The sequence below is a fragment of the Malus sylvestris genome, chromosome 14 (genome assembly GCF_916048215.2).
Source record: "Malus sylvestris chromosome 14, drMalSylv7.2, whole genome shotgun sequence".
NCBI classification, from domain to species: Eukaryota; Viridiplantae; Streptophyta; class Magnoliopsida; order Rosales; family Rosaceae; genus Malus; species Malus sylvestris.
Window position 1 is genome coordinate 26,743,046 of NC_062273.1, and position 14,217 is coordinate 26,757,262.

General features: G+C 35.8%; 2 protein-coding genes and 1 long non-coding RNA gene across 5 annotated transcripts; 2 read left to right on the forward strand and 1 right to left on the reverse strand.

Moving 5' to 3' along the window:
* Positions 1 to 370: 370 nt before the first annotated feature.
* Positions 371 to 3,985, reverse strand: LOC126598944 (uncharacterized). The gene is made up of 3 exons (XR_007615018.1): positions 3,574 to 3,985; positions 860 to 944; positions 371 to 761 (listed from the first exon to the last, which is right to left on the reverse strand). It is a non-coding gene; the product is annotated as an uncharacterized LOC126598944 (long non-coding RNA).
* A 2,158-nt stretch (positions 3,986 to 6,143) lies between these two features.
* On the forward strand, positions 6,144 to 7,118 carry LOC126598936 (probable calcium-binding protein CML46). Its single transcript, XM_050265329.1, has one exon. The coding sequence runs from the start codon at positions 6,261 to 6,263 to the stop codon at positions 6,900 to 6,902; it is 642 nt and encodes a 213-aa protein (XP_050121286.1). The 5' UTR covers positions 6,144 to 6,260; the 3' UTR covers positions 6,903 to 7,118.
* Positions 7,119 to 11,078: 3,960 nt separating this feature from the next.
* Positions 11,079 to 13,395, forward strand: LOC126598930 (putative lipoate-protein ligase A). Of its 3 annotated transcripts, XM_050265316.1 has the most exons (5): positions 11,079 to 11,363; positions 11,802 to 11,990; positions 12,251 to 12,489; positions 12,748 to 12,896; positions 13,038 to 13,395. In XM_050265316.1, exons 2-5 carry the CDS (start codon positions 11,803 to 11,805, stop codon positions 13,284 to 13,286), a joined length of 825 nt encoding a protein of 274 aa, XP_050121273.1. In that variant the 5' UTR covers positions 11,079 to 11,363; position 11,802; the 3' UTR covers positions 13,287 to 13,395. The 3 variants fall into 3 exon arrangements, with proteins under 3 accessions (XP_050121273.1, XP_050121275.1, XP_050121276.1); XM_050265318.1 differs by lacking the exon at positions 11,079 to 11,363 and having other exon boundaries at positions 11,819 to 11,990; positions 12,220 to 12,489; XM_050265319.1 differs by lacking the exon at positions 11,079 to 11,363 and having other exon boundaries at positions 11,819 to 11,990; positions 12,229 to 12,489.
* Positions 13,396 to 14,217: the final 822 nt, after the last annotated feature.

Sequence of the window (14,217 nt, forward strand, 5' to 3'; positions counted from 1 at the left end):
TTTCGTCCTTAACAACCAATAATTTAACTTATTAACATCATCATTTGTAAAAACAGAAAGACCTAGTACAAAAAAGAAGAAAATGCTTTCAAAAGTATGGCTCTATCTATATGCCACCTCAAGCTCTTTGCACAGCGTTTTATAATATTGACGTGAAAATTAACGTTAACTGTAAAGTGATAAAGAGTTGATGAAAAGTCTAACTTTGAAAAGAGTCTCGTTAACGTTTTTCAACCACTAAAGAAGAAGGTGCAGATGTGATGTTTCACTTGGTTAGAGAAATGTACTCAATCTAAAATTTAAGTTGCATAATGAGAGAGATCGAAAAACTATTGTCTTTGACAGAATGAAAGAAAATTTTCTCCTCACATTATGAATCGCGATACTATCAATTGCAATTAAAGATTATTCCAAAGCAAAGGAGCATGGATTTTGCTTCACAAAATACGGACTGTCCATTTGTCTTATGCAACCCATATTTGTCAATGGGAAGAAGAATGAAGAAAATGCTGAGCCAAATTTCTCATATATCAAAAGGCAAGGGATGACATTCTGTGCAGTGCAGATTGATACAAATATTTCCTATCCGAGTGGGAGAACATGCAGCAATACTAGTTTCCAGTTTCCCCTTCAATGCTAGGAAGAATTCTACAAGAAGTTACACAACGTCGTAAATTGTCATTGGATTCTACATCCCCCTGAATCTTGTCCCCGACGGACATTGCCATAGGCTGACAGTTCGAGAAGATCCATGTCACGACCTGCATTTCAAAGCAATACGCTGTCACTTGCTCTCCTAAATTAGTTGAATTCATCCCTGGAAGAACTTCCACAAGAATTTGGGGTTTCTTGAGAGTACCTGAAACCCGACAGTAAGAACTCTTCTGGATGAGCTCGGCTCTAGAAAACTCAGTTTGATTTCCTTTTGATCGATTGACCATTGCCTACAATATGCAAGAGAAAATGCTTTTATTAAAGCGTAAGGTGTAAGTTTTTAAATTCAAGGCAAACATCAGTTTCAATAATCATTTGAATACGAGTGTAGAGCGGAAAGAAGTGAAATGAAAATGTGCAACCTGTGCCGAGACTTTGTGGAGATCTAAAAATTGATTCTAAAATTTTAGAAGATGATTTAACAGTAGGGAAAGAGAGAAGAGACACATGGTTCTGATTTCTTCAATGGTTTAAGCCACAGCACAGGGTAGCCATCGCCTTTAGAATCTCTGGATCAACTATCCACTTCCACTAAACACATTGGACTCTGCCCTCGCATTATCATCCTGCAGTAGAATCTCTTCCATTATCATACCGCAACTGTACAGTCTGCTGATTGTTAAGAATCCTAAGATAGCTCAAGTAGTGTAGGTATTTTGGCATCGCTTTGAAGGTCAGCAATATATAGTAGGAAACTACGGTGTGCTAACATCTACTGGTGAAGGGTTTCTATGGAATGGAGATACCACCCAAAATAAAGACACAAAAATCATGTAAAAGTTCAAGGTTCCAAAGGGGAATGTTGTCCTCCCTGAAATGTGAAAAAATAAAAAATTAATCCTCCAAAATTAGTTTCAGGGATCAGAGGGCTGGGGGAAACAAAATAAAGAAACATTTGTTCAGCTATCAAGATTCATATTAAATTGGGATGACAAAGCAGCCCATTTCCTGAACTCCTTTGTTTCCTTTAATATTCCTTTCCAACCATAATCAGCACAAATGGACACGCAACGAAACATCTTCAATGTTGGTTTCCAGACTTTGTTACAAATTTGCCACGCCAAGACCAGTAGAATAATTAGTTCGCCAGAACTTTTCAATCTGCAAGAAACAGATTGCAGAACGAGCTTCTTCTTGAAACTTGCTAAGCCGCTCCTCTTTCAAAACAAATGCCTCAGCCGGTGTATATTCATTACTGAATTATCTTCTAGTGCACTGTCAATCGACTAAATCCTAATCATTTGGAGCCAAGTTGGTAAAAAAAATTCTCCGGTAAATCAGGCCTGTATTACACCTCAAGACTCCTCATAGGTCTAAACAGTCCTTCAACTAAATACGTATCACCATGATTAGCCATATTCTATTACAATCTCTCTGTCACAGTCTAGTTCAAATTCACATAATCCCACAACACCAGTCATGCCAAGCTGCCACACTCTATGTCTACGGTCGCAATCTAATATGGAATATTGGAATTTGCGACCTCATAGTCATTCTGCTCAATCAACCGCCATAACAAAACTCCAGATTACCTTACATGCATTTTCCACCAAAGGTGAGAAAAGCTTTCTACCTAAGCTTGTACTAATATCTATCGCCTCCAGTATCGTACATGCATATATGCAAGTATGTAGCTAAACTAATTAAGCAAATTCCCTAGCTTCAGCTGCTGTACAATTACAGTAAGACAATTACTTGTTCGCGTATATAACCATGTTCCCAAACAACTATCGGTTTCATACAACCATGTTCGCGAATCGCGTATATAATAAGCAACGGCATACCACATAGCTAAAAAAGAGCTCAACTTTTACAGCATTACTAATGTATGAAATTCAATAACACAAGCATTTCCAAATTGCATCTTCTTTCACACAAAATGCTCAAAATTCCACCCAAATAAATAATAATGTTCCATGGGAAAGAGCCACCAAACAAAAGAAAAAAAGCAAAGAACTTTGAATTTGTAGAATCAAATGCATCCCCAAAACAGAACCTCAATTCCCAAATTCAAAGGGAACCCACCACATAAAATATCTTAAAATTTTGATCACCACCTGGCACCCGATATTTTATATTTTTTTTCTTCGAACAATCGATATTATTTACGCTAAGGTAGATGAGGTGGGCTTAACTTCATAATGGGTTTGCAATAATGTAGTTCAAATTTACCTTTGACGAGAATTGAACATAAGACATCTCACTTATAAGTGAAGAGGAATACCTTTAGACAGTAGTACTAAGTGGCACCCATGTTACATTAAACTATCATAATATATGTTTTAGGGTTAATCTCAGTTTACTATCCTCAAGAGTCGTGGTTTTCAACATTTAGTACATGAATTTTTTTTTTGTCCCAGAGTCATACTTAAAGTGTTAATTTTGAGACAGTTTCATACATCTGTTAAGTTTTCAGTTAGAACTTCTATTAATTGATGACTTCGCGCCCACGTGAACAATTGCTGAACGCCACATGTCAATATGGGCCCATTTCAATATTAAAAAAATATTTAAAAAAAAAAAAAGAAAAAAAAAACAAATAAACATCTGCACCCACCTTATCCCCCGCACCCTCTCTCTCCCTTCTCTCTTATGCAACCCGCACCCCTTCCCTCCCTTTTCTCTTCTGCACTTGCACCACCCTCTCTTCTCTCATCTGGCGAGGTACGACATAGCCAATTAACAACTTACCGATTAGTTTCAATTTCAATTCAATGCACAATTCAACCAATTGCAGCGATTGAAACAAAAAAAAATTAGAAATCGATGCGATTAAAAAACCCTAACCCTAAAGTCCACTTCAATTTTCCTCAGTTAGATCAAAGCAAAGAAAGCACTTTGTGTGTGTGATCTCGGTACCTGGAGTCCTGGAGCTTAGCGGTGGACTGACGGTGTTACCCTTACGGACGACCTCAAGCGCGTACTCGACTTGGAAGAGATGATCATTTAGAGAGAAAACAATAATGGCTTTATCGTACCTCGCCAAAGGAGAGAAAGGAGGGTGGTGCAAGTGCAGGTGCAGAAGAGAGAAGGGAAGGAGATGGTGGGCACCGATGTTTTTTTTTTTTGTGTTTTTGTATTTTTTTAAAATTTTTAATATTGAAATGGGCCCATATTGACATGTGGCGCTTAGTAAATGTCCATGTGGGTGCCACGTCATTAGTTAACAGAAGTTTTAACGGAAAACTTAATAGATGTATGAGACTGTTCCAAAATTAATACTTTGGGTATGACTTTGAGACGAAAAAAACTTCATGTACTAAATGTTAAAAACCACGAAACTTGAGGGTAGTAAACTGAGATTAACCATATATTTTAATACAACAAAAATTATAAAATTAATAAAAATTTTAATAATTAATTTTTTTTTTAAATCGTCAATTTTGGCAACAAGGAAGAAGGTTGCCAATCCATATCATGCCACATTAAATTTGGTTTTTCGGTTGAAAATATTTTTGTTATTTTTATTAACTGCTGATATAGACATTTTGACATCTCTTTTAAAGATACTTAACTAATAACTTTAGCTACTTACCCATTAATAAATTAGGAAAACTAATGAAAAGAGCTTGAAAACTTTGAGTTTTAATGATAAGGACAAACTAAAATGTAAAGTGAATAGTGTCAGATTTAACTTTTTAATGTAAAAATATGATTTTTCATTAAAATGAATAATACCGCGAGTTTTTCGTTAAACCTCTATAATAAATTTCTAATTCCGCCCTTGATCTTCTCTGCGTTTTCCCAGCACTGCTTCACGCTGTATAGAAAACTTCACGGGTTGTAATTATTAAAAGAAGGAACCCTGAGCTCTTTTTCGAAGCAGGCAGTGGCAGTCACGTCGGTGACGACGAGGTCCATATTGATAAGAGCGGAGGCGAGAGGTTTCGGCGGTGAGCTTCCCCGCTGCTCGAAACCGCCGGGGAGCCGGGTGTGGTGGCGCGGTTTGGTCCCTGAGTGGAGATGAAGGGCGGCTCCCGGCTCTTTTGCCTCCATGGCTCTTTGTAATCTGGGAGGGTAGAAAGGACATTATCAATTCTTCTTATTTGTTAATTGACCCCATTGTCGTTTGTCTTGTAGTGGAATTTATTACCAATTGACCCCATTTCCTTCCTTCTTCCTCAAATGCCCATTCTCTCTAGCTTTGTCCCCTCAACAGCAGAAGCATGGACAACCAAGTCACGACAGAGTTGTCCAAATAAAAAAACACCCCCACCAACAAACACGTGACAGGCACGTGAACCACATGACATATATATATTTTTTATAATTTTTTATTCTCTTTGTTTTCATAAATTGACTAAAAAAAGTAGGAAATTGTCATTAACACTCCAAAAATCTCATTCTACACTCATCGCAAGTGTATTTTTCTTTCTAATTATAGAAAGTTTGAAGTGTCAAATGAGATTTTTAGAGTGCTAATACAATTCCCAAAAAGTAATTAAATTAATCTCTTACAAGGTTCTAAAAAACGCTAGGCGCTAGTCGGGCGGCGGGCTCTAGGTGGGAGCCTAGGCGGTTTAGGTAAATTTCTTGTATATCTTGTAAATAAGTGTATATTGATACTTACAAAAAATTATACTTGTATGAAATTCATGTATAATATAATAAAAAAATGATAAAATGCAAAAAGAGTATCCAACAAGTCTAAAATTTAAAAACACATTAAACACATATGCCATATAACCATAGTGAGAAGTATTGTAGGATGATACATGTATAACAAGTTCACAAATTTAAATCACTTAGACTTAGATAATATTTTTTATTTTATTTTTTAATTTCATTAAAAAAAAAAAACAGTTTAGCTCCGCCTAGCACCACCTAGCCTGCCTAGAGCCCATCCAATTTTTCCAACTGATTTGCAAGAAAATGCCTCGGCTCACCACCGCCCCGCCCCGCCTAGGCCATTTTTTAGAACATTGATCTCTGATAACCTATATATTATGCAATTCTTTTTATATGGTACAACTGAGCAATCTAAAAAATTAACAGTTAAATTTTGTAAATAAAGATTTAATATATATATATATATATATATATATATATATAACAATTAAATCTTATATAAAACACGTATCATTGAGTATCGGGACTTGTATCATATACTCAAAAAGTCTTCCCTAGAAGAAGACTTTGAGAGAATAATTTAACTACTTATTTGTTTTCACACTTGTCATTTCCGTGCAATTGCGGCCGCTCCTGCATGCGAATAACATGCATGCGAATACCTGGAAATTTCCACGAGATGACGACCCTAATGGCTAATAAATTAACAAAGAAGAGACAAGTAGAGTCAACAACTCAGCTCAGTTTACGATGTGAACTATGGATGCTATTAATTTGGTTGAAACTTCCCTTCATTTCACACAATTTCTTGGAAATTAATTAAGCAAAATCTTTAGCTCTATATAATATAAACCAAACTCAGTTCTGGTTTCCACACTCAACTCTCAAGTCTCTCAATACTTTCGAATCGCAGTTAAGCGACTAGCGGCTTAATTAAGCACTCTCTATTTCGACTCTCTAGATTTTATCCACCGGTCATGGAGAAGGCGATGAGCGATGGGTTCGGATGCAGCCCCGATTCGCTTCTTGCACTTTTCTTTGTGATCCTAATCATTCTTAACTGGCTCCTTGTACTGCACTTCAACTCGAATTTACGCTACTTGTTTTTATGCTTCCTTTGCGATGTTATGCAGATTAAGCCCGTGATCCAAAGAAGTTGCGCTGACGAGAACGTATGTGATCACGAACCATCAGAAGGAGTTGAAACCAACTCTAAAACTACTAGTCCTGACCAAGTCCCTTCAGTTCAGGCCGCGGAGATTAGTTACATTCACGAAAATGTTGCAGGTGGCGATAAGAATCTGTGTGTAGGAGAACTAGGACTAGTGATGGAGAAACTAGGAACATTAAGTGAGGGGAGACTCGGGTCGAAGGAGATTGCTGACTTGTTCGAGGAGGACCCGAGCTTGGAGGAAGTAAAAGAAGCTTTTCGCGTGTTTGATGAGAACGAGGACGGATTCATTGATGCAGGTGAGGTAATGAAGGTTCTCTCTGTATTGGGTTTCGTTGAAGTTTCGGAAGTGGAATGCAAACGGATGATCAAGGCATTTGATGTTGACGAAGATGGACGCATAGATTTCGATGAGTTTGTTAAACTCATGGAGAACAGCTTCTGCTGAGTTCACAACATAAAATGCTCTCAAATTCTAGGCTCTCTCTCTCTCTCTCTCTCTCTCTCTCTCTCTCTCTCTCTCTCTCTCTCTCTCTCTCTCTCTGCTTTCGATGTTTCAAAATCAACCAGACTGTTGTTTTCATGAAATTGTAAATATATGAAGACTGGTGAAATTGGAAACATAAATAAGATTGAGCAGCAAACCATTTGCACTAGTACAAAAGATTATATGTTCAAAAGTAATTAAAATCTCAAAACGTAAAATTTCAGTAACTACTAATAGTTAACAAAATAGACCTAAAGTAAGACTAAGACAATCAAAGCTTAATAATCTTTTTAATCTTCTGACGTGAGACAATACTCTGTATTCTCGTAGGATTACACTAACTTTGCAAAAAGTGATAATCTTTGTGCGTAAAATTGTAGTGTCCAGTCTAAGCATTGGAAAAAAAAGTGGATCCGCAGAATCCCAAATGAATTGGCTTAATCGAAGTGCTCAAAGTTGTCGTGTCCAATTTAAGGCTCAAGGTTCTAGTGTTTTACAACTTCGATGATGTGAAAAGGCGCTCCTAGTGAGAGCAATTATCATGTTGGAGAATAATGTAACACTTTGACCATGTGAAAAGGTGTAGTGAGAGTAGTTATCGTATTGTAGCGCGATGCATAACTTCTACTGTGTGGAAAAGGCATTGTTAGCGTAGTTTCTGAAAATACAAAACGAATATAATACCTGAAATGTAATTACATGTATGGGTAATTTTGCTAAAATAATACTTTAAAAAATTTGGGAATTTTTAAAATTTTAATATTTATTTACTTTAATTCATTAATTATTTTCTTAAAAAATACTAGTATATGCCCACACACAAAGTGTGAAATTTTTTACTTTGGTTGTTAAAATTGAAAGAGAGAGGAAGAGGATGAGAGAGAACGTGCGAGTGAGGAGAGAGAGGGAGAGAGGTTGTTTTTAATTTTTAATTTTTTAAATTAGAGATGATAAACTTACATGTAGGTGGGGTTTAAAAAAAACAACAAAATTTTGTTTTGTGAAATTATGTTACTGTCCTTAAATTGTTTTTGTTGTGATAGAAGACAAAGATGTATTTTCATCTTCTTTTGGTTGACAAAGAGGGTTTTGTTAATGTAGTTTTAGATGTTTAAAATATGTCTGAAATATGTGAATTTTTTTTGTATCTTTAATCTTTAATCTTTAATATTAGAAAGCTAAAAGGAGAGTTTGGTGTCTCAAGGTTTCACAAATAAAATGACTATAAAGCCGCTCAAACAAAAAAAAATCCACAACTAGCTGAAAATAATAGAGACAAAATAACTGGGATAATTTTGTCAGAATACAGAAAATATAAAATTTGTTTTATTAACAGAAAAAGAAACAGATAACTCCTCCTCCATTTTAGGAGAGAGATGTTAATATCTCACAAAAATATAAAGAAATAAATAAAAATAACAACGAACTTGGGAAGAAAAATTATCAAGATTAGCACGTTTAGTTTTCAAACTGCGTAGCAGTTTTCGTTCAGTTTTCAAACTCACACAACCTTTTATCATAACTTCTCCATTGCATTTGTTCAGTTACAAAATTATGATATCACTCCATCACCCTTCATATCCACAGCTAAAGAAGAATTTACGAAGGGGCAAAAGGTTGGATGCTTTGAATGTTTCATTGGTGGAGAAATGTATGGTAAGTTTTTTCTTTTCGCCTCTAATATTGATAGCCCTCTCTGAAATTTCCAGCGTTATTATATTTTCGTTGACGATGCAATTGAAAGGTACGGAAATTTTCAAATTAAACGAAATCATGCAAATTCCCAATATTTATGAAGTTTTAACTTCAATTTCTCTCAAAAAATTCTTTCATTTTGTTATTGTTTTTTAGCAGGTCGGGAGAGCTGGTTGCATAGGTTACTGGGATGCCTTCGTCGGTAGCATTAATTAGAGCCATGTATGAAATTTCTACCACAGCATGTGATTGGAATTTTAAATTTTCACAGGTTTTGCTACTTTGTTTAATTAAATTTGGTCCCACTTTTCTAATTAAATTTCTTCCTCAGCTGGTACATCAAGTAGCCTAAAAAAAGGGTAGCTTTTGATCCTACTCAATTTATATTGTTGGTTATCTAAATCACAGCATCCTTCTCTCCCACTACAACCCACGTCAACATCGTTCTGCTAGGGGAAGCAGTGGAGAACTCCAGGAACTCCATTTGGTCTCCAAAGAGGTAAGAGAGGTAGAATTCATCAGATCTCTCATTTTCATTGAACTTGATAGTATGTTATCGGAGCTAGCTTTGTGCTACTGTTGGCTCTTTTTTCAGTGTTCGCTCGAGTTCGTTTCTGTGGCCCTCGAGGATCTATTCCTTTCTTTAAGAGCTATTGACTTTTGTAAACATAATACCTTTTGCTCCTCTAATGTGATTGTTTTTCAGAAAGATATTGAAAAGATTAAGAGGTGCCCTGAGCAAGATTCCTATGACTGTCGAAGCCATTTTCATCTGCATAAGCTATCGTTGTCAAATATATTTTCATTGGGTTAGTAATTCATGTTTTCAATTTCTGATCTCTCTTAGTTTTGATAGCATATTTGCACTCAATTAAATTTTTTTATATATAATTTTATGGACTTCTTGCAGCAAATTAACTTTCTCTGGAATTTTTTTAACACCATGTCTAAATTGTCAGCCATGTTTCAAATGTGACTGTTGTGCCTCATTTCATTGTATGGTTTTAGTTCATAATCAACTAATTCACTAATTCAATTACAAATAATGCTAATATTTGATTTTAACCAAACACATTAAATTTTCAACATGATGGAACGATATGAGTTCATGATATGTTTTGCTGTCAAGTGTATCAAGATCAATTGAAGTTCTTCGATTGTTTTATACTTTTTATTTAGCTTTTAGTTGCAACTAAATTATAGGGATCTTCTCTGTTACCTTTTTTTTTTTTTTTTTTACATATTCTAGACAAAATACTTTAAATTCCTGCTTGCATTATTAGAGATGATAATCGCCTTTATTTTATGTTTCTATACACTGAACCAATCCTTGCATATAAATACATCTAAAATGTGTAAGTCGCACGTAACGCGCCGTGATTAAAAAAAATGCCTTATGTACGTAAATGTATTATACTATGTAGTTTAAAAAAATGTAATTTAAATCATTAAAATGTATATGGAAAACAGAAGTATTTTTGAAAAAAAAAAAACCGTAAGTATATGTATAATGTTATGACGAATTTACTAAATATGGTTGATAGTTAGAGTAGTTATCGCCACTATTCTAAAATAGGCCTAGGCGGCTGCCTAGGTGTTGGACGGTGAATGATCGATGCTATTTAGGCCAAAACGTAGAGGAAAATCGAGTAGGCGATAGACGGTCGCTTAGGCGAACTAGGCAATGGATAGGTGGTTCAGGGGTTAGGGTTCCACTATTTTATTTTATTTTTTAAATTAAGTTAAAGGATTTTCTGGATAACCTACCCAAAAAACCCCACATTATTTCGATTGCCGTTTCGTGTTTCTATTCTCCCTGTCTCTTCGCACATAGGCGCTCTCTCTCTCTCTCTCTCTCTCTCTCTGTCTCTCACACTTTCTCTCGCATTCGCTCACGTCGATTCTAACTTTACTTGCGTTGTCTCTTGCAACTGCCGTCGACTAAACTCTCACAAGCCATCGTCAAGGCTCATTATTTTGTTCTTTTTAGCTTTTAATCTTTATTTATTTTTTCATACTGCAATTAAATGACATTGAATTCTAGATGCACGCACGATCCCATTTACATATGTTGATTCATTGAATCTTGATTAATATGTGATGAAAGATGATGTCAATTTTATATTATGAATTATTGAAATTTTTAATTTGGTTTTGAGATTTTCTTATTTTTGCTACATTAGTCTCTGATGATGTCAGAGCCTTGATTGCTTAAACTTTAACTTTTTTAAATTCTCAATACAAGTATAGTTTATTTTAGATAGTAAGTAGACACATATTTATATGTTATATAATAAATTAAATTAAATCCACCTACTCTGCTTAGACCCTTGCCTAAGCTCCGCTTAAACGCTAAGCTCCAACCCGCTGTCTGACTAGCGCCTAATATTTTTTAGAACCTTCGTATTGTGTTCGAGCATAATGTACGACTGCAACAAAGTGAAAAAGAGTCCACACGGACACCTATCGAACCACAGTATAATGAGCCACCATCCTCAGTCAGACCAACAAGCAAATGGAACACTATCCACTTTGTTGCTGAGTGGAAAAAGCTTGAGAATTGGGCTGAAGTTCTTTGGCCCAGGTTTCTTCGTTCCCGCGATTAACCCCTCTCTGCGACTTTCAGAAGCAGCAATACAAGAAGATACAAGAAGTCAACAACTCTCTCTCTCTCTCTCCCGGCCACCGGAGGCAGCTCCCTGGCCTCGTTCCCCTGTTTTCGTCCCGGTAAAGATAAGATCTTTGACCTTTGATTTCCATATTATTAATTGTATGTTAGTTTTTCCTTCCCAATTGAATTTTGATCCGCCTATTTTCCGTAGTCCGATTGTGTTCTGATCTGCTTTTGATTGTCAGATTGTGTGGCTAAAGAAGAAAACACAAGTTCATATTTTGATTTTCGTTTCTATGATAATTATTTCGGAAATATACTGCAAATGTGTGTATATACTCATATATATATATATATGTGTGTGTATATATATTTATATTTTGGTCAGAGGAGAAATAAGCAAAACCCAGTTGCATGCTGTTACCCAATTTGCATCAGAATTCCTAGATGGAAGCTTTTTGATGAATTTTTTACAATTTAATCAGTTGAAAAATGTATAGATTCAATTTCTCTGTGATGATTTGTTCTTTTCTTTGGGTGTATTTGATGGATAGGATGGTTTCAATGACTACTCCTCACGCAAGAAGCATTGGGCTTCCACTCATGAACCTTATCAAATTAAAAGGAATTCCCATTCTCCAACAGCTTCATTTAGAGGAGCAACTTCTGCGGACCTCGTCCCATAATTGGTGCATTGTAAACGATGGAACTAATGATCCCGCTATTGTCATGGGTGTTTCGGGGTAAGATGAGCTTCTTACTCGTTGTCACTATTGATTAAGTTGGTATGTTGTCTGTATTCGAATACCATCACCGATCAAGTAGGATGATATTGTCGTGGACCGTCCAATGTAAGAGTGTCATTGCTTGGTCAATCACAGACTTATTTTCCAAATTACATGATTCTGGCTCTGTTCATTCTCTTAGGTTTGTGATTTTATTATTTATTTATGTATGTTTTTTGTATTGGAGATTGTAAAGGATCCGTGTATGTTCTGCATAGAAAACCTGCAGAGCTTCTTGAAATTGATTTGGTGTTACGAGACCAGATTCCTGTCATTAGAAGGTTTACTGGAGGTGGCACTGTTACTGTTGATCAAAATACGCTATTTGTCACTTTCATATGCAACAAGGATGCCGTCCCTGGCTTGCAACCATATCCTCGACCTATAATGTCCTGGAGTAGCCTAGTTTACAGCAAAGTGTTTGAAGGACTTGCTGATTTTCAACTTCGTGAAAATGGTAACTTAACGAACCTTTCTAACGCTACTGTCTACTAGGGTGCTTTATGCTTATAAGATTATGTGTTTGTAATGTTTATTAGACTGATTAGTATCCTTTTCTTACCTCTTCTGTTAATCCTATTGTTTCCTGCTTTTTTTATTTGAAATTTCTGGATGTGATTTGAGGTTCTTTATTTGATCTTTTTGTGTGGTATCAAATGTTAGTTTTGTGTTTCGACTTTTCCCTAACAACATATTTGGTCCCATCCGGTTGTAGATTATGTATTTGGAAACCGCAAGTTTGGTGGGAACGCTCAATCTATTAGTAAAAACCGGTGGATCCACCACACTTCCTTTCTATGGGACTATGATGTTAGGAACATGGCATACCTGAAGCATCCAAAACGGGTTCCTGAATATCGATTGGTATGTTATTAAGTTGTCACATCTATTTTTCTGTGGTTCCTTTAAATTTTGTGGTTCAACCTGTATTTCCCACGTAGCCAAAGAAAAGCCTGTGAATTCCACACCTTAAATGTGCCGATATGCTATCTATTTCCTTTGCAGGCAAGAGATCATTTAGAATTCATATGCCGCATGAAAGACATCATCCCAAGATCAGTTTTTCTTGAGAAAACAGTCGAGGCACTCGGATCCCAATTCTCGATGAGATCTGAACAGTCGGACGCCATTGAACGTACCTCGAGTACAAAGTTTGTACCCTCAACTAGGCTGTTGACAAGGCAGGAATTAGAGGAAGCAGCAGCTTTTGACTCTCAGGCTGAAAGAAATCTCTCTCAACCATTGTCATTGTAAGGAAAGTGTGAAATTGAGTATTCAGTGAGGGTGGTATTCACATAGTACCACCCTTCAATTTTTTAGTAAATGTAACCTATTTTTTTCAATCAAAACTAATGTTTTAAAAGGCGAAGACGAAGTTGAGGTTTGCCTCACGGGACCTAAACGGGACCTAAAATTATTAATATATATTACATATGATTATATACAAATACATAATTCATACACTTATTTTTACTTCTCACACACCTCTCTCAAATTTTCGGTCGTCAGATTGAATGTAATGAAAAAGATCAATGACAAAAACTTAACAAGAGTGTGAGAGGTAAAAATAAGTGTGTGAATAGCATTTTTCAATCAACAATAGAGTTAAAATCAAACATTATAGAAGAATATTCAACAATTAAATCAACAATTTATTCATTGTAAGTGAGAAACTCTAATCGTTAAAAAAAACCCATCTAACGCCTCAAGTGCCTAAACGCACCTCGACCACGCCTAAGCGAAGCTTACTTTCTCTAGTTAGAAGTGTTTTTCTCACCGTCCCACCTTGAAGGCCGCCTACACATGCCTTAAGGCTCATTTTTTAAAACACTGATCAAACAAATGTTAAAAGGGGTGTGCTTGCTATCCACACATCCCTTTTTACTTCTCACACACCCTTGTTAATTTCTGTCATTTGATATTCTTCAATTTATCCGATCCGATGGTCGAAAATAAAAAAGATGTGGGAGAAGTAAAAAGGAGTATGTGAATATCACACCCCATGTTAAATACCTTTTTGGACAAAAATATACGTCAGTCCAGTTTTTTGGAAATTTGCAATGCAGGTTATTAAATGCACGACCATTGGAGAAGGATTTTCATACGCTTGAAATGGTATTTTCGTTGAGAAATGCTAATAAAATCCTTTTAAATACAACTTTTTATAGATGACAAGAAATCTCGT